At 48.1% G+C, this 26644-nt stretch overlaps 1 protein-coding gene across 2 annotated transcripts in view; it reads left to right on the plus strand.

The window, feature by feature from the left end:
• Positions 1-26644, plus strand: part of PPP4R1 (protein phosphatase 4 regulatory subunit 1) — a 604307-nt gene that overhangs the window by 323022 nt on the left and 254641 nt on the right. For both annotated transcript variants that reach the window (XM_086964940.1, XM_086964941.1), the window contains exon 10: positions 15758-15891. In XM_086964940.1, coding sequence (XP_086821066.1) covers positions 15758-15891 — 134 coding nt within the window. The remainder of the gene's footprint in view (positions 1-15757; positions 15892-26644) is intronic.

The raw sequence follows: 26644 nt of genomic DNA on the forward strand, positions 1-26644 counted from the left end.
TTGGTGAAGCTGGAGTGAGGTTCTGGAGGTCTGTAGTCAATGGTGCCTCTGATGGTAGTTTTGTCGTTGGGCGTGACTTGAAAGTTGTGGTGTTCAATGATCAGGTTGGTGTCATCTGCGGTGTTGGTGCAGTGGATGGTTTCGTTGTGGATGATGGCTATTCCATCTCCGTGTCTCGGTGTTCTATCTTGTAGCCATCAGGCATTGCGGAGAGGACGATAGGATGTGGGGTTGAGCCAGGTCTCGATGAGGAAGATGACGTCAAGGGTGAGGAAGGTGATGGTGTCCCAGATCTCGGTAAAGTTTTTGCAGAGTGATCATGTGTTGAGCAGGAGGGAGTGAAGTTATTCTGAAGTGTCGTGGTGGTGGTGGTGGTAGTGCATGCGGGTGCTCCAGTTTTGCATAAGGGCAGTGCCAGCAGGCAAAATGTCCCACCGTTGATCGTGGAGAGGTGCTGCAGCAGTTGTTGCTTAGTCTGGTGTCCAGGGCTCAGAGCCTGGTGTTGGTATATCTGACAGTATCGGTAGCGCCAGGATTCCTGGTGCTGGGGGCCAACGGGCGTGCCTTTGGCAAGCCATTGGCGCAGCACTGTGTGGCTGCCATGCAGCCTCCATTAAATTGGTCTTGGGAGAAGGGAGGGGTCCTGGGATGTGATGGCCAGGGCCATTGAGGGCGGGAAGCGGAAGGGAGATGTGGCAGTTAAAAACATCAGGAAAGTAAGCAGGCGGAAAAACTGAAATTAAAACAAAGGCATTACAAAATGAAACACGTTGAACAAAATTGAACAAAGAGGGGTTTAACAGCGTTGAGTACAATAACAAGTAAACAATTCAGAAACCAGGGAAGCAGCGGTGCAGCAAGAGGGGAGCTGTCACAAACGACCATGAATAGACACTTTTTGTGTTTCGGTGTAAATCCACTGGTAGGTTTAAAGATAATTGCATTGCAAAAAGGTTTTGGGTGGTCTTTGAATGGCTAAACCTGAAAATATCTCAATAGTTGAGAAGTAAACACTTTTCTACTTTGCTCCTGGCTGTAGTGCAGTGTGATGAATCTGCACTAAATTTGGCAGGCACCGTGTCTTCTACAGATATGCTGGCAGGGAGTGTCAAATAAGTGTTTATTTGCTATTCATTTTCCTGAGCTTTGACGAATCTGAATGAAGTTTTGCTGACAATTACTGCGTCAAGTTTAGTGCTAGCATTTTACTTTTCATGCATATCCATCAAGAAACTTGTTGGGGCAAGTAGCGGGTTGAGTTAAAGATAGTGTCCTCATTTGCTGATAAGTTTATCTCCATTTGACACTTCTGCCTGAATCCTGATAAGCCAAACGTTTTGGTGGATACTGATATTAACTGCAGTTTCCTCACCTTGTAAATACCCGAGGTGCCAGACAGGATGTGGAGAATTTTTGCCAGCAATTTCATTGTGCATCAGTAGGTGGAGTCTTTCTGAACTCTGTCCGTGATGTGTGGCACATAGCCATCGGCTGATCAGGTTTTGCAGTGTGCAGATCTCTAAATTGGGAGAATTTTAAGATGAAGAAAAGAGTCCATTCAACCGAATGGAGAGCTGGAGGGGGGAGATAAGAGGTCTGCAGTTAGATAGTATCCACCAGAAAAATTGTAAGCAATGGTAAGTAACTTGTTCTTCTGATGGATACTTCTAACCGCTGATTCCTCACTACCTTGTGAGGAGATACCAGAGCAGTATACCTCCCAAGGTTGTGGGTCTATGGAACGGGCAAAATGTATCAGCCGACAGACCTGGCTATCAAAGCAGTGATGCTTCATTAATGTATGCACTGGCAGCCAGTCTCTGTGCCAATGCAGTGGTAGCATCCTTTGCTCGGATGGAATGAGCTATCAAGCCCCCTATGGGGCTTCCTCTTGGCCAGTGTGTATCAGATATTGATGCAGAAGACTGTCCACTTTAACCCATGCCAAAGGAGCCATCCTTGACTCTTTCATTACCAGCAAGGATCTAGCCCTCCTATCCAACATCATTCCCATAGACTGGTCCGACCATCACCTCATCCGGTTCTCCGTAACTACCCATACCTTTCCCCCGCCCACCAAAACTATTAAACCCATGAAACTGACCAGAACTCTTAGCCACATTCCTCCCGGCGTACTTGAATTTAACCTCCATGCCCAACTTCTCACCATCCCCCCCTCCCTTAATGCGAACGAGCTAACCGAACACTATAACAAAGCGGTCATTGATACCCTTGACATATTAGCCCCGCTCAAACTCAAAAACCAAAGAAATATCCCCTCAAACTCTTGGTTTAACACAGAGCTAAATAAGGAAAGACGCACATTCAGACAGACGGAGAGATCATGGCGACAGCACCCCTCCCCTTCCAACCTTGCCCGCCTCAGACTTGCTAGGTCGTCATACAAAAAACACATCTGGAGACAAAAAGCTTCCTTCTTCAGGACTCAACTAGATCGAGCTAAGAACAGGCTTAGCGAACTTTTCAACATCGTACGCAATCAAACTGCTTCTGTTCCCCCTGTCCCACCTGCCTCGATGACTAGATGTGAGGAAATAGCTCTCTTTTTCTCTGACAAAATTAAAAAGATTGAGCAATCCTTCCTTCCTACTGTGATCCCTACCACCACTCCTGACATCTTATTACCCCCCCCCCCCCCTCCATCATAACTCCCCTTACTCCTGCTACTACCCACCGTAACTCTGATCACCCTTCCCTGCCCCACATTCTCCTGGACCCTAAGCTACCTAACTCTCTCCCTAAAAATAATGCTGAATGGCTTAATTTCCAGCCAGTCACTGAAAGAGACGTCTTCAACATTATCACCAAACTTAAGCCTTCCTCCCACACCAAAGACCCACTCCCCTCCAAACTTGTCCAAAACCTCAAACATATCATCACCCCTCCCTGGACCGCCATTATCAACACCTCCCTTGCCACCGGCTGTGTCCCCTCTTCCTTGCAACTTGGACAAATCACCCCCATCATAAAAAATCCACTGGCGGACCAAAATGACCTCCACAATCTCCGTCCCATCTCCTACCTTCCCCTTCTCTCTAAAGCCCTGGAAAAATGCGTCCTTTCCCAACTAGACAGACACATTGAACACTTTAACTTACTTGACCCCTTCCAATCTGGCTTTAGGAGAGGATGCAGTACGGAAACCGCCATGCTCAACATTGTAGACGACATCCACCACTCACTCGACAATGGCGAATCTAGCCTTCTGATCCTCCTAGATCTCTCCGCAGCGTTTGATACTGTTAATCACTCTGCTCTGCTTAATGTTCTTAGAGATAGATTCAGCCTAAATGGTATGATACACAAATGGTTTGTCTCTTACCTTCAACGCCGCACTCAACCAATCAAAGTCCATAACTGCCTATCTAACCCTACCCCCACCTCCTTAGGAGTTCCTCAAGGATCTATCCTCTCTCCCTCTCTTTAACCTCTTCATGGAACCCCTTACACTCATTCTCAAACAAGCCGGGATCAACCACCATCTCTACGCCGACGACACCCAACTCTACTATAAGATTAAAACTCATGCCGATATCATTCACCTTAACAACACCCACATCAAGATTCAAGCTTGGTTCCACATGAACCACCTCAAACTTAATCCCCAAAAAACCGAAATTATTCTTTTTTCCCCAAAAAACAACCAGCTCCCCATTCAGAACTGGATCACAGACCTTAATGCCCTCAGCTGCTCCTTATCCCTGTCCGCCTCAGTCAAACCACTAGGGATCTCCCTTGCCAACCTCCTCACCCTTAAGGTCCACATCAACAAATCTGCTAAAGGGGCCCTCTTCACTCTCCGCCACTTTAAGAAAATCAAGCCCTTCATCCCAAGAGATGACTTCAAACTAGCTGTCCAATCCCTTGTCCTCTCTCGAATTGACTATGGCAATGCCATTCTTACTGGAATTCCCAAGATCCAACTAGCACCTCTAAAATCTGTTCTCTACCTTGCAGCGAGGCTTATCACTGACTGCAAACGATTCGACCACATTTCCCCTGCCCTCAAAACCCTTAAATGGCTCCCCATTGAAGGTAGGTCCACTTACAAAACGGCCTGCATTACTCACAAAACTCCATCAGAACACACCATCCTACCTCACTAACAAACTTAGTAAAGCCGGCTGCTCCCGTTCCCTGAGAAGCACTAACTCCTTCCTTCTTATCCACCCCCTTCTGAAAAAGAAAACCACTGAGTCTAGATCCTTTTCCGGCAATGCTCCCTGCATATGGAATGCCCTTCCCACTAACCTTCGATGCAATCCTTCCTATTCTAGCTTCAAAAAAGAACTCAAACTACATCTCCTCAATAAATACTTGGGACCCTAACCCCTATCTGCTCCCCTTCACCGGCCACTTCTGTCCGACCGTAGATGCTTCCGCCCCCCCCCCCCCCGCGACCAGCCCCAAACGCCCTTTCCTCTCATCACATCCGCTCCCTGTCTACCACCCTCGCATTCCCTTGCACACCCCGTCCGTCGTCAACCCTCCGCCCTCATCATCCCTCTCCAACCCCCTCCACTTACTGCCCTGCCCTCCCTTTCCTTATCACCCTTACTGACCACTATCTTCCCTTTCCTGACTGCCCAATTTTCCCAGCGCTCTTCTTAATCTTGTGCCTTATGTAATTATAATTATCACTTTCTCCACAGTATGGTGTTATTTGTCTTCCCATATTTATCTTCCTGAAGTCCCCCATATGTTGACTTATATGTTGTGCATATACTATACTGTTATATCTGAAAGAAACACGTTAGTGTTAGATTCCTTACCTTAGAATATCCCCAGGCGTCAGTCTGGATCCGGAAACTTTTGCGTAGCAGTACCCTTGCGCGTCGCTAGGCGTCGTCTGCAGGCGTCCCCTGCGGCTCCGCGTCCGTCGTCTGCGTCCTGCGCCGTGATGACGTCGCTGGAGTACATAGACGCCGCCTCCGCGCGCTGACGTCAGTTCTTCTTTTTTCCGCGCCAGTGGACGCAGATCTGAAGAGCGGTACCCGGTCTTTGACCAAGTTTATTTCAACTATATCTATCTTTTGTGCCTGGTAGGATGCCCGGTTTCAAAAACTGTGATGGTTGTGACCGCACGATGTCGGTCACGGACCATCACCGACTCTGTCTCCGGTGCCTGGGCCCCGACCACGACGTCGATTCCTGTGTCGATTGCCGGGCTCTGACTAATAAAGCTAGGCGGGAGCGGTCCCGCAAGCTACTCGAGCTCCGGGTGTCGGCGCCACGTCGAGAACGGTCTTGGTCCGGCCGGAGGTCCAGGGAGAGTTCGAGGGAGCGGTCGCGGAGCCGCGCCGGGCGCTCCGGAAGTCGACATCACTCGTCGAGCTCGTCAGGTAAGAAACACAAGAAGTCGGGGCGTCGTCATCGTACCCCCGACTCCCCCCGACGCTCGCGCGATGCGGCCGGGGGTTGTCGGGGCGTCGTCATCGTACCCCCCGACTCCCCCCCGATGCGGCCGGGGGTTCGGGTGACCCCAACCCTGCGACTCCACGGGAGTTGCTGGCGCGGCCTGCCCCATACCCTCAGGTCCCTGGGCAAGGTGCGACGCCTGAGGAGATAGAGGCGTTCCTCATGGCCATGAGGGCCCTGTCTCCTCCGGCGGGTTCCACGGCGCCTACGGGCCCAGTGAACCCGTCCGGGGGCCCTAGCGGTTCAGCTGACCCTGCCTCGACGCTGTCGGATGCTCCGGCACCGGCGCCGCCGACGGCGGCGATCCCGGCGCCGCTAGGGCCTTTGGGGTCGACGCCGGATGGACGTCCAACCACCCCGGCGCCGATTCCATCGGGGTTGCCCCCGACGCCGTCCCCACGCGACGCCGGTTCCTCTGTGCCGGCTTCGGGCGGCACCGGGGCTCTGGCGCCGGCCCCGGGCGGCGCCGTCCCCATACCCTCACCGAATCTGGACGCGGAGTCGGACCGGCGTCGCTCGACGCCGATGGTGCCTGTCGACCCCGTGGAGCCGGTCTACATGGTTGACACCGACTATGGTGATGATGTGGAGTACGGTGAGGGCTGGGAGGGGTCTGAGGACCCTCTGTCACATGAGTGCCAGGATGACATGGACTGGACAGGTGATTTGGGGGACGCCAGTGGTATGGATGACTCTCCTAACCCTGGTTTTCTCTCTCCTCCTTCCGTGGCGTCGGAGGAGGGAGCTGCTTATTCAGTGGTGTTGATGAGGGCTGCCAAGGCCTTATACCTTGAGCTCCCCGTCGCGGCCGTGAGGCCTAACATCCTCACTGAGGTCTTCAAACCGCGGTCATGCCCACAGGAGCCTCTGCTGCCGTTTAACGAAGCCTTGTCAGACGTTCTGTTGGGCACGTGGTCCAGGCCCTCTTCAGGTGCACCTGTTGATCGGAACGTGGCCAGACGCCACCGTCCTTGTCCGGGCGACCCCAAGTTCCTGTCCACCCACCCCACCCCTGAGAGTCTGGTGATCCAGGCCTCTACCTCCCAATCCGCATTCCCGTCGGCCCCGCCCGACCGGGAATCCAAGAGGTATGACCAGTATGGCAAGAAGGTCTTCTCGTCCCTGAGTTTAGGACTGCGGTCTTGCAACACCGCTTGCCTCTTGGGCAGCTACACCCACTCTGTGTGGGATACGGTCGCGGACCTGCTGCCAGAATGCCCCATGGAGGTGCGGGCAAAACTCGGCAAAGCTGTAGCGGCAGGCCGAGATGCAGCTAGGTATTCTATCCGATGTGGTCTTGATACGACCGACTCGCTAGGCAGAGCGATGTCCACGACGGTGGCGATTCGTCGCCACGCCTGGTTGAGATCTGCCAACTTTTCAGCAGATGTCCAGAATACCTTGATGGACATGCCGTTCGATGGCTGTCACCTGTTTGGTGACAAGGCGGACCACGCGCTGGAACGCTTCAAGGACTCCAGGGTCACGGCAAAGTCCTTGGGTCTCTCGACCCAGCGCCAGCAAACGGGTTCGTTTCGCTCCTTTCGTGGCCACGGAAGGGGCGTCCCCACACGTGCTGCCAGCCACGCACCGCAGCAATCATTTCAACGCGGTGGCGGCCGTGGAAACCGCCGTGGAGGCGGTCGGGGTCAACGGCGGGGTCAGGCCACATCTCCCCCCGCAGCATCTGCCTCAAAATCCTCCTAGTCCGTGCTTTCAGGCCCACGTGACGCCAGTGGGTGGCAGGGTTCGCCATCACCACGCCCGCTGGCGCACGATCACTTCGGACAGGTGGGTGCTGCAAATCGTCCGAAGGGGCTACTCCCTCCCCTTCGAGACCACTCCTCCAGCCATGCCACCGCAGAACCACCGTGTGTCGGGGGACCACTTGCAACTTCTGCAGGAGGAAGTTACGGCCCTCTTGGCCAAGGGGGCCATCGAGCGCGTTCCTGGGCCAGAAGTAGGACGTGGTTGCTATTCCCACTACTTTCTGGTACCCAAGAAGGACAAAGGGGGCCTGCGTCCTATCTTGGATCTAAGGAACGTCAACGGCTTCCTCCGGAAGGAGAAGTTCAAGATGTTGACTTTGGCTCAGGTCTTGGCTGCTCTAGACCCGCAAGACTGGATGGTAGCGTTGGACTTGCAGGATGCGTATTTTCACATCCCTGTCCTGCCGGCCCACCGGCGTTACCTGCGGTTCACGGTAGGCCAGGAGCACTTTCAGTTTATCGTGCTCCCCTTCGGCCTTACCAGCGCCCCACGGGTGTTAACAAAGGTGTTGGCGGTGGTCGCAGCCCATCTGCGCAGGTTAGGGGTTTCAGTCTTCCCCTACCTAGACGACTGGTTGTTGAAGGCGGGCTCGCCCCAGACAGTTGTCCACCACCTCCAGATGACGGCAGACCTCTTGCACGGCCTGGGGTTCTCCATCAATGTGCCGAAATCACACCTGTGTCCCTCTCAAAAGCTCCTTTTCATCGGAGCGGTTCTGGACTCAGCGCAGTTTCGGGTTTATCCTCCGGAACGGCGGGTCCGGGATATTCAGGCTTTGATTCCCATCTTTCAGCCGCTATCCCGGGTTTTGGTCAGGTTGACGCTGCGGCTGCTGGGACTGATGGCTTCCTGCATCCTTCTGGTGCATCACGCCCGGTGGCGGATGCGGGCTCTGCAGTGGGACCTGAAGTTTCAGTGGGCCCAGCATCAGGGCAACTTGTCCGACCACGTCTTGATCTCGGAGGGCACTGCGAGACAACTGCAGTGGTGGCTTACGGACCGCGATTGGGTCAGAGGCAGATCCCTCTCCCTTCCCCAACCGGCGCACGTTGTCGTGACGGACGCGTCCCTCCAGGGCTGGGGTGGCCACTTGGGAGAGGCAGAGATCAGAGGCATCTGGTCTCCGGCAGAGTCCCGGCTCCATATCAACCTGTTGGAGCTACGGGCGATTCGTCTAGCACTGAAGGCATTCCTCCCCTTTGTCAACGGGAGTGTAGTGCAGGTGTTCACCGACAACACCACCGCCATGTGGTACTGCAACAAACAGGGCGGAGTGGGGTCGTGGACCCTTTGCCAGGAGGCTCTGCGCCTCTGGCAGTGGCTGGAACGTCAGGGCGTGACTCTGACGGTTCAACACCTGGCAGGTTCTCTGAACGCCAGGGCGGACGAACTCAGCCGTCGGTGCTCGATGGATCACGAATGGCGTCTGAACTCGGACGTGGCGCACGGCCTCTTTCAGAAATGGGGAGAGCCTTGGTTAGATCTATTCGCCACAGAAGAGAACGCGCAATGTCATCAGTTCTGCGCGTTGGAGTTTCCAAGACGGCACTCGCACGGCGACGCCTTTCGGCGCGAGTGGAGTTGCGGTCTGTTATACGCCTTTCCGCCTATACCACTTCTGCCCAGAGTGCTGAAGAAGATCAGGCGCGACCGGGCCCAAGTTATCCTTGTGGCTCCGGACTGGGCTCGAAGGTACTGGTATCCCGAGCTACTCAGAATGTCAGTCGGTCCCCCGATCCGCCTGCCCCTTCAGGAGGACCTTCTGTCGCAGCAGCAGGGAACGGTCCTCCACCCGAACCTGTCCAGTCTCCACCTCCATGCTTGGAGATTGAGCGGCGGCTGTTGAGGCCATTTGACTTGCCTCCTGAAGTCTGTGATGTGATTCTGGCAGCCAGGCGTCCCTCCACAAAGTCGGTATACGCCTGTCGGTGGAACAGATTTGTGGCATGGTGCACAGCAAAGGCTGTGGATCCTCTCTCTGCCCCTCTTTCCGAGGTTCTTCTGTTTCTTCTCTCTCTTGCCCAGCAGGGCTCTGCTCTGGGCACTGTCAAGGGCTACCTTTCGGCCCTTTCAGCCTTTCTCAGGCTTCCTGATCAGCCTTCTTTGTTCAAGTCCCCTATTGTAACGAGATTCTTAAAGGGCATCACACACATGTATCCTCCTGTTCCGTTTGTGATGCCTCAGTGGGACTTGAACCTGGTTCTAACCTTTTTGATGTGTGCTCCCTTTGAGCCCCTTCATTCTTGCCCTCTCCGTCTTCTGACTTTAAAGACGGCTTTCCTGGTTGCCATCACCTCTGCCAGGAGAGTGAGTGAGCTCCAGGCTCTTTCTGTCCAACCTCCTTTCTTGTCCATCCATCCTGACAAGGTGGTTCTGAGGACTAGACCTTCTTTCCTGCCCAAAGTAGTTTCTGCTTTCCACATCGGGCAGTCCATCACCCTCCCTTCCTTCTTCCCGCCTCCGCATCCTTCAAAGGATGAAGAGCGGCTCCATCGTCTGGACCCAAAACGTGCGCTTTCATTTTACATGGATCGCACAGCCAGTTCCGGGTGGATGACCAACTGTTTGTTGGCTACGTGAGTGCGAAGAAGGGACGGTCGGTCTGTAAACGGACCATCTCTCGATGGGTCGTTCTCTGCATCAAAGCGTGCTACTCTTTGGCTCGGAAGGAGCCTCCTGTTGGGCTGAGGGCCCATTCCACTCGGGCCACGGCGGCTACTACTGCCCTGGGCCGGGGAGTCCCCTTGCATGACATTTGCCAAGCGGCTACGTGGGCCTCGCTGCACACCTTTGCGAGGCACTACTGCCTGGACAGTCAAGTCCGGAGGGATGGCTTCTTTGGCCGTTCTGTCCTCCGGGACTTTCTGGTGTAGTATTGTATTGGTTCACAGACCCACCACCGGGGTTGGTATTGCTGGGGTATCTATTCTAAGGTAAGGAATCTAACACTAACGTGTTTCTTTCAGATGAACAAGTTACTTACCTTCGGTAACGAGTGTTAGATTCCTTACCGAACCCACCCATCCTCCCCGTTCTGCGAACTGATACCTAGGGTTAAGGACATCCCTTTCAGGGCCCTAGTTTCAAATGGCACCAGTGTTGGTTCTCTCATGGCTCTGCGTCTTCTGGCGCGGAAAAGATGTGTACAAAGAACTGACGTCAGCGCGCGGAGGCGGCGTCTATGTACTCCAGCGACGTCATCACGGCGCACGACGCCGACGACGGACGCGGAGCCGCAGGGGACGCCTGCAGACGACGCCTACCGACGCGCAAGGGTACTGCTACGCAAAAGTTTCCGGATTCAGACTGACGCCTGGGGATATTCTAAGGTAAGGAATCTAACACTAATGTTTCTTACAGATATATCGTTACCGAAGGTAAGTAACTTGTTCGTTTTGGGGTCCCTGTTTTTTGACCGTCTGGCTCACAAAATGTAAAGCGCTCTGATGCCCCCGGGTCCAGCCAGCGCTATATAAAACCTACAATAAATAAATAAATGAAATAAATAAAAAGTTCATGGCAGGTGGGTGGTTACCAGGGATATGCTTTTGCAGCTCAGCCACTTGCAGAGGCATAGTGCCTCCTGGCACAGCACCCCACTCTGTCCTGTTTGTTGGAATACCACATGGCAATGGTGTTGTACATGAGAACCTGAACCAGTCTACCATTGATGGTTGGGAGGAAGGCCTTTTGGGCCAAGCGAATCATCTGCAACGTCATTTGATTTATGTGGCGATGGATCTCCGCCAGAGACCAGAATCCTCTGATATCCCCCTCTCCCAGATGGCCTACCCAAACCAGTAGCAATGCATCCGCCACAGCCAACAACTCTGCCACTGGTCTAATTTCAGTTGAGTGCAAGTTTTTCACCTTCTCATTGGAAACCTGGATGGGGTTAGACAGGTTTCCTTAGTGATGGGCCCACTAAGACTACAGATCTTACAGCAGAGCCAGCATATGAATCTGCATGTGCCACAAACAGGGAGGCAAGAAGGCCAAGCAACCTCAGAGGTGCTCTCACCAAAACCCAGAATAGAATCTGAAACATCTGCATAATAGCCTGAATGTCCTGCACTTGCAGAGGCGGTGGAAAGGCTTGAAGCATTTGGAGAGGTTAATTGTCAATGTATCGAAACACTGGCAGTACCAATCTCCAGAGATGTGCTGTGTCTTCTGTTCTTCCCTTTGGACTCATTCGATGGTGAGGCCGAAAGAAAGCACAGATAACTGACAATGCTTGTCTCCCACCTTGATCCAAAGGGTATGCCTGTGGGACTGCAGGATGGGGATGTGAAAACAGGTGCCTTGCCTTGCAAATCCAACGCCCCCATTTAGTCTCCTGGAACCAGGGCAGATAGATCTTTGGCCAGCGTGAGTATCTTCAATTTGTCCTTCTTGAGATACAAGTTGAGAAACCGAAGATCTAAAATAAGATGAAGGCCTCTGTCTTTCACAGCACCAGGAAATAACAGGAGTAACATTCATTCTGTATTTCTGACACTAGGACCCACTTGAGCTTCCTTTTTTGAAAAGAGCCTGTTCTTCTTTCTATAGGATGGATAAGTTGTCCGCTGACATCCGTTCGGTGTACGTGGTAAATGCAGTGGAATGGAAAGAAATGCTAATGCGTATCTATACTGAACAAATTTAAGTACCCATCTGTTGGATGTGATACTCTGCCACTGATGAAGATAATTCCTTATGCTGCCTCCAACAAGATGACCATGTACTATCCCAGCACAAGCTAAAGTGGTTTTTTGGTGGTGGCGGGAGAGGTGGGGGATTGACCTATATGTCACCTATGTTGGTCTGCACATTGGCTGCTGGATCCCTGACCATCCTTGAACGATTTGGGGGAGGTCTGTTGTTCTGGAAGTGGACCTTGATGTTGTCATTGCACCAGGCCTCTTCCGAAACCTTGAAAGGGGCGAAACAGCTGGGAAGTCTGTTGCACCTGTTCATAGAGACCGAGGGAGCACACTATAGCACTGCTGTCTTTGAAGCATTTCAGGCTCAAGTCTACCTTTTTTTCAAAGACACTGGTGCCAGCAAATCGCATGTTTAGTAGTGATTCCTGCTAGTCACTTGGGAAGTCATTGGATCTCATCTACATGTGGCGCTGAAGCACCATGCTGGTACCTACTGCCATGCCCAAGCAGACGGTTGTGCCCAACTCAGAGTTGATGAAATATTTTGCTGTATCTTGGCCATCCTGTATAACCTGTTGAAGATTGGTGCAGAACTCTTCAGGGACTGTGCGCAAGATCCGCTGCCCATGTCCCTTAATGCATGCAAATTGCGTCCCATGAGGGAACAAGCATTCAGTGAGTGGAGTGCGAAACTGGCAGTAAAGGACACTTACTTTCTGAATACCTCCATTTCTTTATATTCCGTACCATGAGGCGTAGTAGAGAATTAATGCAGGACTGAGCTTGCTTGTCAGCTGTACCACTAGGCTTTCAGAGTCTGAGGAAAGGTGGGTCTACAGGAGCAGGTTGTGCTTGAATCACTTCTGAGTTTGAAAGAACAATTGGTTCCTCTGCCGGCGCCTGCAGCATCAGAGCCTATGTAGATGCGAGTGGGACCAGTGCAGGTCTCTGCGCTGGGTAAGAAGTTGCGATAAGCATCAGCCTGTAGTCAAGGCAAGCTCCACTGTGGGGTCAAGAGGCACAGATGGTATCGAGGACTGGTCTTCCAGATCAAGGTCCCCTTGAGTCCTTGTGATTCAGAGGTACTACAGGGAGTCCAAAGGGTGTTAAAGAGACCTAACATGGCCGCCTTGATGGCCTCACTTTTTGCAGTGTCGCTGATGGGCCCAGAATTTGTGTTGTATCTGGATAAGTTGTGGTATTGGCTCTTGGGTAGGATACCAGGACCAAAATCAAGAGGCACCCTGATGTCCACACAACTTCTCCTGACGAGAGCAGCAGAATATTAGAGAATTATGCTAAACTTCTTATATTTTTTCATTGGCTTAACTGTTGACTATGAATGAATGTGAGGAGGACTTTTCCTGAGAACGCCCTCGAGAGCGAGAAAGGCTCTGGGTCCTCAGCTTCGAAACTTTGATCATGACCTGCCCGTATGCGCATTGAGACAGCGATCAGCAATGTAGAGTTTGGCTTTGTGGCCCGTCACCTTTGGATTCGTTCTGGCGCAGTCACCGCAAGACTTAAAATAATATGGCAGACCCATGCACTAGAGACAAACCTGGTGTCGGGCTCTAACAGATATCTGTTTAACAGTACCTGTAGGGTTAAAATTCTGTAGTTTTTAGAGGGAACATGTCAGTCAATCGATTTTTTTTTTTTTTTTTTTTTTTTTTTTTTTTTTTTTTTTTAGCAAACTATTAGTTTCCACAGAAGTTACATGGGGCATTATGCCATCAAGATATTGAACAGTATCATATGTATTGGACAGTGCAGGTTACAATTAGCACCTCAAGTGCCCCATATAGCACTGACCGATTGATGTATTCTAGTAGCTCAATAGCGATGTACATTGCTGGTCCCCTGCAGTAATGCAGCTCCAGGTATAAAACTCCTTCCCACAACTACCCTCCCTACCCAGAAATCCCCCTATCCCTCCCCCGTCCCCTCAGGCGTGTCACGTACATTCAGGGCTTCAGTCTATAGCAGTGCAAGTCTCTAGTGTGTGTGCGGGCATAATCTAGGTAGTACCATAGGGGATCCCTAGCCTACTAGGGTGAAGGGCATCTTTCCTGGTGTCCATGTGTCTGTCTCCAATCCTACCACCTCTGTCTATTACTTAGCCTACTACCTTTGGGGAGAAGCCCACCCCGTCTTCATGCTCCTAGTTCATGGGAGAGAGATTTCAGTTCTGCAACTAGTCTTTCCCAAGCTCTTGCTGCCTCTAGCGCCCTCTCATTTCCTAGTCTTGTAGCCATCTGCAGCCGGACTAAACTTTTACACTCAGCCCATTTAAGTAGCTCTGCCTTCCATTGTGCAGTACTTGGACCCTTCTTCTCCTTCCAGTTAATGGAACCAGCTTGACCAATTTTGACTTGCCTGACGAGGTGGTGGGTATCATCTTGGTTACTTGCCACCAATCCAAGTTGATCTATTCTGGGCACGGTTTATGACCGGGTACAAGGATAGTCTAGTCCATCAATCCAAAATTTCCAATCTACTTCTGTTTTTATTGTCATTGGCCAGCAAGGTGTCCCATTGGCACTATTAAGGGTTATTATCAGCCTCCTTGGCTTGTCTACATTTTCTTGATCAGCCCTCTCTTCAAGTCTATGCATTTTTAAAAGGGCTTACTTATTTCCTCCCCCAACATAGTCCTCTGAGAATGCTAACCATTAAGATAATTTTCCTTATTGTGATGACATCTGTGCACCATGTCAGTGAGCTGCAGGCGCTGTCGGTACAGCCACTATATACCACCAGTGGTATTTCCTACTGTTACGTCCTTTTTGCCAAAAGTATTGTCTCCCTTCTATGTAGCAGCCCATCAGGCTACCTGTTTTCTTTTCTCCACTATATGCCCCTAAGGAGGAGGACAGGCCTCGTTGGCTGTACCTTAATTGCGCTCTTACTTTTAATATAGGCCGCTCTAATGAGCATTTGGTGGACAACCAACTCTTTGTTAGATTCACCAGTGCATTGAAAAGTGGACGCAGTCCAGAAACAAACCCTATCTTGATGACTGGTCCTCTGAATAAAGATGTTCTACACCTTGGCCAACAAGGAGCTCTCGTGGAGTTATCAGGCTCCCTCCACCAGCGTCAAATCTGCTTTAGCTAAGCGTGTTCTTGTTATATAGATCTGCCACGCTGCTCCCTGAGTGTCTGTCCACAGTTTCACCAGGGACTACTGCATCAAGACTCAGGTGCTTAGTGAGGGCAATTTTGGCTCTTCAGTCCTGCAGTAGAGCCCACTTCTCAGACCCACCACCTTTTGGAGAATACTGCATTGGAATCTGTTCAAAAGGTGAGGAATCTGTTGTTGGAAGTATCAATTAGAAGAAGCAGTTACTTAACTTTGGAAACACTCCTGGTGACTACTATGTTTAACAGATTTCTTACTGCCCTCCGTCCATCCTGTTCTGGGAACTGTATTTCTAGGTGTTCAGTCTGTGTACTGTCACGTATTTTGATTTGTCACTGTATCTCCAAATCTAAAGGTGTGGAATGCTTTATTGTAAACCTTCACAAGGTTAGTGCCAATATCCAGCTTTGTTCCATCACTTCTGGAGACGTTGTGAAGCTGCTTTGGAGTCTGATGACACAACCTTTCAGTGTGCAGGAGCAATTGCTGGCAGAGTTGGTGGATCCAACTTGGCACCTTGTAGAATTAAAATGGGTCGAATCTATGGTTGGAGTTTCCACCGGAAAGAGCAAAGGTGAGTAAGTAGTTCATAGCCACCCTCATCCCTCCCTCCTTGCCTTCCCTCCCTTGAAGCAATGTGGCTCCCTGAAGGTATCTCGTCAAACTATATGGTGTACTTCTTCAACTTAATATGAACTTACAAACTTTTGAACTATTAAAACTAGCCATGGGTCATATTTAATACTTTTCTCCAGGTACGCCAAGCTGCCTTCCAGTCCTTGGGCCCTTTCATATCAACATTTGCTAACCCATCCAGCTCTGGTCAGATTTCCAAAGAGGATGAAGCTAAAAGCCCAGAGAATGAAAACTTGACAAGTGGCTGCAAAAGGTACCATATGCAACTTCAGTTTGGTGAATATTTGTGTGCTTTTTGTTCGATTGCTTAACTTTATCCTGCTGTATTTTAAAAGAGAGGACTAATGTACAAGGAGAGCTCTCCATGAGAAGGTGTACACATCAAAGGATAATCTGTGACTTTTGAGTGTTTGAAATTGGCAAAGACTTCTCATGTAGTCAGCAGCTTGTTTGTTTTTTTTAGATTAGATAAGCGAAGCCGTAATGTTTTTGGTAAAGAAATGTTCGCGTTAGGGTCTGCTGATAATGGTTTTCAGAAACTGAACCAAAAGACTTAAGAATATGGTAATGTAGGGCGTAAGGTATTAACAGAGTATGACCTATGCTGTTTTTGGTAAGGGCCGGGCTACTACAGCTCCCTGAGAACCCAGTGTGAATGTGCCCATGGCACCTCTTCTCGATTATCTGCGCAGCCCCTTGTTTAATACGTGCGGGTGCATATTTAGCAACATTGCAATGTTGGTTTAGAGTTCCATAATTTACATTGGGGTGTAAATGAGGGAGCACCTTTGTAGTTGGGATGGGCTTAGAGACAAAGAGGCTCATCTAACAAGTGGCCCGCAGTTAGTGCGCCCCTCTCTCTAAGAGAGCCATTATGGAATAGTTAATAGGGGCGTTTCCCTGATTTTCGTTCTTTCTACTGCCCAGGTAAAGTCATACCCCGTTGTTTGAAAGTGCTGCTCTGTCTTTAACTATTGTACTTTATCCAGTAGAGATGCTGACTATTTTTGATCTTTACTCTAATACAACATCTTGGTCTAGGGGTGCACCAAAATGAGGGCTACCATAATATGATGCTAGAACAGGATAGCTGTGCTCTAAATAGTTTTTTAGGGATTGTAATATAATGGGAAAAGTGAATGACCAGGACAACAAGCATTTGCAATGCAATAGGTCTCGCATTAATTAAGTTTGAGCTATTGGCATTGCTAAATATTTCAACATCAATTGCAACAAAAGTCTATAAATTGTAGGACAAAAAAATGTGAATTTATTTTTGTAGCAATGTTTAAAAGTAATGTGCGCCATACTGCGATTGCTACAATAGTTAATTGTGGATGCGTTAACAATTGATGTGTGCACTGATGGCTTGTGGTGTATGTGCCTGTAGAAATTATACACTGATGGCGTGTGGGCCTGGTGGAAGTGTGCACTGACGGCTGCTGGTGTGTGTGTGTGTGTGTGTGTGTGTGTGCGCCTGGAGAAAGCGTGCACAGACGGCTGGTGGTGTGTGTGTGTGCCTGGTGAAAGCGTGCACTGGCCTTTAGTGGTTTGTGCCTGGTGGAAGTGTGCACTGACGGCTGGTGGTGTTTGTGCCCGGTGAAAGCGTGCACTGACGGCTGGTGGTGTTTGTGCCCGGTGAAAACTTATACTGACCGCTGGTGGTGTTTGTGCCCTGTGAAAGCTTGCACTGACGACAGATGGTGTCTGTGCCTGGTGAAAGTGTGCACTGATGGTGCGGTTGCATGGGTGGTTGTGTGTGGGTGGGTGGTTGTGTGTGGGTGGGTGGTTGTGTGTGGGTGGGTGGTTGTGTGTGGGTGGGTGGTTGTGTGTGGGGGGGTGGTTGTGTGTGGGTGGGTGGTTGTGTGTGTGTGTGTGGTTGTGTGTGTGTGTGGTTGTGTGTGTGTGGTTTGTGGTGGTTGCGTGTCTGGGTGGTTGGTTGAGGTTGTGTGCGTGTGGTTGTTGGGGTGTGTGTGTGTGTGTGTGTGTGTGTGTGTGTGTGTGTGTGTGTGTGTCTCTGTAGGTGTGGTTGTGTGTGTGGTGCATGCCAGTGCACATTGCCGGTGCTTGAGGGTAAAAACTTTGCAGTAACTGATCCTACTTTAGCCAACTTTTTCCACTTAAAAATCAGGAAATGAAGTTAGCAGCAAAAGTGGCGTATTTTATAGTCAGTCAAAACAAACTTTATTTGGTTTGTTACAACCATAAAAGTACAATTTACCTCTTATCTTACTAAAACAGGGAAAAATAAAAGCAACAATAAATACATAGCACGGCGGTATCAATAAAACTATTACATCTTGATATACGTATACTTTAACTATCACTTAATTCATACCTGTACAACACCTCCTTAATCATGCAGCACTATTTTAAACACTAATTGTTTCACACTTATTTAATGTCAAGGACTTATATTATTAGATCTTACTCTGTACAGCTGAGGAACACCTTAACTTTTTCCATATATTTCCCCAAAGCACAGGCTATATCTAAGTTCTCCTTTTCCATCAACAATTTAGAGGACTTGCATCCTATTTACAATATTATAATTTTTAAAAATCGGACATAAAAACTCCTTTCGTAAATCTAAAAACCACATACAATCTAGTAAAATGTGTATAATATTACAGGTAGTGCCTAAAGTGAAAGTGCAGATCCCGTTACATCTTATCATTTGATTTCGAGCTCCATTATTAGCGTAACATGGGTTTATTTCAATTCTCATTTTTAGGACTTCCCGCCTTAAGTTATGACTTGGTAGCAGGTCCACATACGGAAAATGTTGGTCAAGCTCCCAGGCAGATGTCATGTGGGCTAACGAGTTTTTTGGTGAAAGGTACTCCCGGTCATAAGTGCGGGACATATTGGTTCCTTGAAGCCTTAGTTCTTTCTTACCTATTATTATATGATCTTGCAGAGGGCAGACCTTCAGATCGAGCACCCTGTATGCATTCCTTATTGATGCTCTAGACTCTTTTGCCCAGGGTAGGTCGCTCTTTGTAATTTCCTCTTTGGCCCACTGGGAGATTTTGAGGAGCTCATCTGTTCCCAATCGCTGCCAGAATCGTACAAGGGCCATACAGGCGGTTATCGCCCACGAGGTAATTCCCAACTCAAGTCTGGCCGCCTGTGCCATAGAAGATTTGGGCAGTGCAAATAGGCTTTTTAATATATTTCCCTCCTCTCTATCCCAGGAGGTCTTACTGCTTAAGTAAATAACTTTGGCTCCATACAAGAATTGAGGGGGCACCATTGCTTGATAGGCTTTCAGGACTGGTCTGTCCGACATTTCTCGAAGTATTGTTGAATCTTTTTAAATCTTTCACGGAAGCCAATGCACTCATTTTTAATGCTTGTAAATGAGTATACCATTTCAGGGTACCAGAAAACCACATTCCCAGATATCTATAGTCAGCTACTCTCTCAAGCAATACTGTGCCCAGGTACCAAGAGAACTTTGTTTTTCTCCTACCAAAGCAAACAATTTTTGTTTTCTCCATGTTTACTACTAGTTTTTTGGTAGTACAGTATTCTTTGAATCGATTTAATTTTCTTTGGAGCCCAATCTCCGTCTGATCAATGATTACAAGATCATCAGCATAGAGGAGGCATGATATCTGGTTTCCTCCCAGTTTTGGGTTTGCCCCTCTAACCTCTCTTAATTTTTGGGGCAGGTCTGCTAAGAACAGAGAGAATAGTAGGGGGGCAAGTACACAACCCTGCCTTAGACCGTTCCCAATTGGGATTCTCTTCGTCAATCCTCCCTCCTTATCCAGAATTATCTGTGCCCAGTTTTCTGTGTGCAGTTCTTGGATTAAAGCTAGCAGGTCATCCTGTATTTCATACCCAACCAGTGATGACCACAGCTGCTCCCGGTCCACCCGATCGAAAGCTGCACGGAAGTCCATGAAACAGGCAAATAATTTCCCCCCCTGATCGATCGACTTCCGTGCAATGGACCAAAGAGCGAAACAGTGGTCAACCGTTGAGTGGCCTTCTTTGAACCCTCTCTGTTCTGGTGGTACTATCTGTTTGATGTCCACCCAGTCCTTTAATATACCCAAAATTGCTTTAGAAAAGACCTTTTCGCCTATATCCAATAGGTTTATTAGGCGATAGTTTTTTGGGGAGTTTACATCGCCTTTCTTATGTATTGGCCTGACAATTGCCCCTTCCCAATTATCTGGGAACTTGCCTGTGTTTAGGATCTCTTGAAACATATTAGAAAAAACTCTGCCCACCAATCTATATTCGTTTTTATTATAATTGCTGGTAAATTATCAGGTCCTGGAGCCTGTGTTAGGTTTAATCTCTTTATTATACCTCTAATGGCATCTGGGGAGAAGTGTACTTTAATTTCTTCCCTTATTCTAGGCCAATCATTGGCCGTTCTTCCCTCCCTGTGTCTGGCCATATACCATAGATTTTTATAGACAACATAAGCAGCAGACACTGTACCTATCAAGAACAGTGCTCTTTGGAGGAAGTAACATCACAATACTACGGTTTAAGATCTGTTCAGTCCTTAGCAAGGAAAGGCGTTACACCTCTGTAACTTAGACTTCCAATGTCTACAGGTATTTTAATCTACTACTCTCCTTTGCCATTTTTTAACCACATTGCTGCTGTGGTTATTTTTCCCCTGTGCTGGAAATTGCCATTTTGCTGGTGTCATGACGAGCTCAGCTCGTCATCAGCACAGCTCAACTGTGCCTCATGACGAGCTGAGCTCGTCATGAGCATGGAAGGGGTTAAAGGGGGTCCCTAGTATAAGTTAAGTGACTAAAATTCAGACTAGCCAGATTTATAAAACATCAGAAGCACAATCCCTATCCAGCCCCACTTCATTCATTCCATTTACAACGTAAGAGTCACTGGAACTGCTTCCAACTTGTCATACAGCTCTCTTGGAGTTAGAATAACACATTGTAGGACAAGAAAGACAACTGAAAATGGCTCTGAAAAGCAAGAGTATACAGGGCTAATTTGAGCAAACCACAAACTGTGGGTCAATTGTTACTGGCAACAATAAGTTATTCGCCACACTGCTTAAGCAGGATAACTATATGTAAGTTCAGTAACAGCCTTTCCTGTGGGACCCTTCAGCGACACTGACAGAAAATGCTCTGTAGAGGTAATGTACCTGCATAGAGCTTCATGACGATGGGTTGTGAAAGTATTCACAGACTTCCACGGGGGCTCTTGTAGCTCCGAACCATGCATTAGTGAGACTAGGTATAAGAGTATTGCACTTCCTATAATGTGCTCTTAATCCTCTTATGGTTCTATGACCTTCACAGAACAGAAAAGCACAGTGCAGTACAATCATTTGTTTAGTTTTTTAAAAACATTGCCCTCAAGTAACTTAACTTACTGTAAGCTGGTAACGATCTTTCTCATTGCCAACTTCTCCCCATACGAATATAAAAACCACAAACAATTTCAAACAAAGTTTTCTTCCTACTTCACAAAAAACAGGTTTGCAGAGCTGAACTGAAGGCCTAATGTTGACAGTTGGTAACATATTTTAGAATTAATGGCACTTTGCAAGCAGGAGGAGCAAAGTTATATCCGTTGAGACCATCTGGACATTTTTGTCCTAAGTGTGAACATGTCAACCCAGCAGATAAACTTTATTCAGCATTAACCCCTCTGCTGTCAGATGAGTTGTATAAAGTCAGGTCTACAGATTTATAGTATCTGGTGGAGAATAAAGAGTTTGACGGAGAGGAGAAGTGTTTGGATACCGGGAAAAATCAATACTAGTCATGTTAACAGCTCATCTTTTTGGGTGCAAAGTGAACACTTATTGTTCTGGGCCTTGCCAGCACTGCCCGTAGTAGGGAGTCTGTAACAAGCCAAGAGTCGCTTGCTGTTTGTTGTCGCAAACCTCACAAGCTTTTTCCAAGTAATTCTATTAAAGGCTTGAAGGTCAATTAGGGTTATGTCCATTCTGCTGCAGTCCGATAATATTTAGCCACTCTGTTCTCGAACCATGTGCACTCTTGTACTCACAATATTGCCAGAGCTAAGCCTCTACTGCCGAGTTCAGGGCCCTGCATACAGACAAAGGCATACAATGGGCGCAAACCTCTATAACCGGACCTGCCAGCGCGAATCTCGTTCCTGCACCTAACTGTTGTTGATAGACAGTATTTCGTAACAGTGTCATATTTACAGCAAATTTGGAATGTTGCGCGGCTCGTCACAGTACACCGTTTAAAACAAGCTATTTCAGAATACAACACGCTAGAAATCTCTAGGATCAAATCAGGTTTATGTCATGCCACCACTGCTCGCTACTATAAGATCAGCTGATCCTAAAATAAGGGGGTTCAATGAATACTAGCTCTGCTCATTTATTGTAATGCACTGCTGGATTGCACGTGAAGATGTGGCCTAACTTCCAGAGTGTGGAACTGGGGAACCAGGGCGACTCAACATCCTGTGATCCTGCGCAAATAAGTCAAATATCTTCCGTGCCTTAAAAAAAAATTTAAAGCTTACCTTGTTTAGTGTAACCAGGCGCTAAATAAAGCTGCATAAAAAATAAATTCCTTTTTTTTAAAAAGGAAGGGCACTGAGAACACGCACTTGCTGAATTTGAATATCAGCACTTGTCAGCAGGGCTGCAGTACTTTTAATTTTGGAGTACCTGCACTTTTGACAAGCAAACAGGAACTCTGGCAGGAACATATACTTCCGTTTTTGCATTTCAAGCACTGTTACTGCTCATGAGGCCATTAACACACAAAACGGTGAAACACACAAGGGCAGAGTTCACAATTAAGTCATCGACCCGTTGTGCAAAAAGGATCCTAAATGTGCTAATGTGGTTTGGACCCCTCTATCAACAGAGTCTCAATTATGTGTGCGGGTGTGGTCAAGGGGCAGGAAGGAGCCCGCAAAACCCTTCATGGCTGACACTATCAGCCCGAGTAAAACGCTGAACAGAGTTCTAGTGGTGGAACAGGACCCGCACTGTGATGAGGCTAGGCCCGTTTATAGGGAGGAAGACGAGCTGGGAGAAGGGTGCAGGGAGGTGGAGGCAGAAGCAGCACGACAGATGGCGAACCAAGGACGGAGGACCGAGATCACAAGTTGCCGTTAAGAGAAGACAGACGGAGCAGCTTCGTCGGGCAAAAAACGTGAGAACACCAGGAAGTCTGAAGGGGCGGCGAGAGTAGGAGACACAACCCCCATCGAGACTGGAAGAGGTGCCAGAGAATGAGGCGTGCCGGGGAGCCAAAACAATTACCAAAACAATAAATAAAACATTAGCGAAAAGAAATAAACCGGAATACAGGGGAAAGGTATAAAGAAACAAGCAGTGGCTGCAAAATCAAATAATAAAAAAAAACGGGAGTTGTGAGAGAGAGAGGAATTAACAAAACAATAATTAAAACATTAGTAAAAGGAAATAAACCGGGATACAGGGGAGAGGTATAAAGAAAGATGCGGTGGCTGTGAATTGAAATAATAAAAAATAAAAACAAGAGGACAAGTGGAGGTAGCGGGAAATCAATGAGGGATTTACAGAATGGCTGCAAAAGAAGCAACAATGAGCGAGGGGAGGACACTCTGGGAGAGAGAGGGGTGGCAGGGATGGGGACAGAGAGTGGGAGGAAACAGAGAGAGACAGGCAGAGATAGAAAATGGGAGGGATTGAGAGATGAAGAGAAAAGGAGAGAACAGGCAGAGAGAGACAGGAGGTAAGCCAAGGGAGTCTGCGAAAGAGAGAGTCAAAACGAGAAGGAATTAACAAGGGGGAGCGGCATGCATAATCCTGATCTAGGAAGAAGCTCAGGGGAGCTTTGAAGCTCTCGGAGAATGCGAGTCACATCCTGGCGGCCGTGAAGTGTGAAGCAGTGGGCGGGGAAGCACAGGAGCAAATGGTAAGGGGAGGAGAAATGCTGCTGGCAGGAGGAAGGCTCGGGCAAGCTCGTGCACTAGAGCACATGCACTCGTGGAAATCCTCTTTGGGAGAGTTCACTTTCATGTGTAACTTTTTGGTTTCACCGCAATAGGTCTCTCTACGAGACCTAAAAACAGGGCTTTCTTCCGCATAATTACATTGATGATAATTTGTACATAATTTTGTAGTTTGTAGTGCAAGAAAACTTTTTCTTATTACAAAAGTGCTGTAATAAATGAAAACCCATATTATATAATGCTCGCGAATCAATATTCTTGTCAGGTCTGTAAGAAATAATTTATAATTGTGGTTTGGAATGTGTTTCTAACAGTAAATGAGTTGTGTACATGGAATAGCATCATATCCATTGGCACATAGTGTCAAATGGGGCCATAATCTGAGCTCAGCAAAGTCTTTATGGTAGAATGGCTTAAATAGAAGATTAATTTGTCTCGATGTCTGTGCATTTTTGCCTGGTGCAACTAGTCCTCATTGTGCACCAGGTAGCAAAGTCCCAGGTAAGGGTTGCAAGATCCACAATTCCTCAACCTTTATGACTTACTCCTGAGCAAGACCATTTCCACTTATCTTGGTGGTCCTCGTGTTTGTGTTGGTTTTTAGGTTTAATCATCAGACAACTCTTAAGAAATGTATAGATCTTCACCATACCATTCCTGCCACCACCTCTCTAATGGCTTCCACCACTCCACATTTTTTTCGAGAGTGAGTGTTACAATCAAGTTTACTAACTCCCTGGACCGAAAGTGCCCACTCAGTGAAGGTCTGAGAGAAAGAGGATACTCCATTTCGTGCAAATCTCCCTTCTTGCCAATAAAATTAATACAAAAGGGAGTAATCTCCGTTTCTTGGTTTAATGATAGCCCTTTCATACTCTAAAATGCCAAAAATCAACAGGGCCAGGCTTACCTTTTTCTTTTTTACGTAGATCTCAGATAGGACCTTAGCCACTTGTCAGAAAAGCTGAATGGCGGGACACTGCATGAACACATGCACATCATCAGCCAGAGGAGGCAGGTCTTCACTACTGTTTCCCAGATTTTATAGCTTTTTTGGGGTCCAGTAAGCTCTGTATAGTGTAAATAGTTGTTTTTTCATAAGATATGCAAGCTACACTGACTCATAAAGCGTTGGCATAGATACTTGCCAGAAATACGTTAACTCCAGCGTTGGCATTTTTCAGATCTACTCTGGCAATGTAAAGGCACCGTTGGTGCCTTGCACTATCATCCAATACTACTTGGGTACCTCTTTCTTTATGGAGGAACCTCCCTGCTACAGTTCTGCCCATTGTGTTCCCGCTTTGTTCCTGCCACAACCCACATGCCGAGCAAACTTGTTGGTAATACTTGATTTGATTTTGAGTTTTATAAAGGTCAAACAATTACCCGGAGGTGTCTCGGCGCTAAGGAGGGAGGACAGAAGGAAGGAGATTACATTTTAGTAAAAAGCCATGTCTTTAGAAGCTTGCTGAAACTCCAGAGAGGGGGCTGATTGAATTATCAAAGGAAGCTTGTTCCAATTTTGGGTTGTGCAGACCAGAAAACTCCTTCGTCCCCAAGAAGGTTTATAGGGAGGCAACACCAAATTCATTGCTTAACTCTAAGTGTCCTGTTGGGCACATACCTGCTGAGTTTTCCCCTTAGGAAGGCTGGCCCTTGACTCTGAGGTGCTTTATGGGTTATAGAAGCCCATAAAGAGAATTCCTTGCCGAACAGGCAGCCAATGCAGCCTTACTAGAGTATGTGAGGCCAACTGGAATCTTGGAATTTTCATCAGCAGTCTAGCTGCTGTGTTTTGTAAAATGTGTAATTTCTTTCAGCTGAACCGTGGGTAGGTTAACATAGAGGCTGTTGCAATAGTCAGTCCTGGAGATTACAAGGCAGAGGATCACGGTGGACAATAAATTGGTAGGAAGAAACTATTTTCCTGATCTTGCGCAGCATGAAGGAGGTGGAGATTATCTTATGAACCTGTTCCTTATGTGTAAGCTTAACATCGACCAGGATGCCCATATTTTTTACCCTGATCACAGGGACCGGGAGAGAGCCCAATTCCTCCATCCACCATAAGGGCTTCCAAAAGGAGTGTTGTTACCAAAAAGAATAACTTCGGTTTTTGTGGAATTCAGTTTGAGACTGTTCACATCTTTACAGCTACTAACCTCTTGCCTGCATGCCCGGAATGATTCTCTCCTGTCCGGGCCCTTTTGGATTGAGACCCAACAATCTGGGTGTCATCTGCATACGAGACCGTGGAAAACCCAAATACTTCACCAAGGCAGCCAGCAGTGTAACATACATGTGAAAATGAGTTGGTCTCATAGCCGAGCCCTGAGGTATACTGCAGGGCAGAGAAAAGGATTTGGAGGTGAAGTCACCCAAGGATATTGTCTGGGTTCGCTCAGTCAAAAAAGATCTGAAGAGGGCTAGGAGAGCACCATCTACACCTAAATCCACCAACCGGTGTATCAGTAAGTCATGACTGACGGTGTCAAAAGCTGCAGTCAACTCGATAATGAGGGCAGCATTGCCCCCACCGTCAACTGTAGCCCTGATCCTTTCAGTGGCTACAATCTGAGCTGATTCTGTAGAGTGCCTGCTGCGGAATCCAAATTGCGAGCTGTCCAGCAATTGGTTACAGTTCAGGAAAGCCGATAATTGTAATTTCTTTCTCTAATATCTTTGCAACGGTAGGCAGTCTGGTTATTGGTCTAAAGCTGTTAAGGTCAAGGGAGCTCAATTTGTCTTTCTTAGACAGAGTAAGAATAGAGACTGTTTTCTATGCTTTAGGGAAGGCACCGGTCTTAAGTATTGTGTTCAAGATGGGCGTCAGTTGGGCAGCAACCAGGTCCAGTATGAGATATAAGATTTTTGTAGGACAAGGACCATGGTGGGTGCCTGATTTGGTTGAAAGAATCAATTCTCTAACTCTGTTTACTGAAAGAGAAGTACATTTTGAGAACAACTGGTATAGACTTCCGTAGGACAGTTATTGTACCCAGAAGGTAGTGTTGTTGCAGTGATTGAGGTGAACCTATTAAAGATGACTTCCACTTTACTCAGAAAGG

The sequence above is a fragment of the Lissotriton vulgaris genome, chromosome 4_1 (genome assembly GCF_964263255.1).
Source record: "Lissotriton vulgaris chromosome 4_1, aLisVul1.2, whole genome shotgun sequence".
Lineage (NCBI taxonomy): Eukaryota > Metazoa > Chordata > Amphibia > Caudata > Salamandridae > Lissotriton > Lissotriton vulgaris.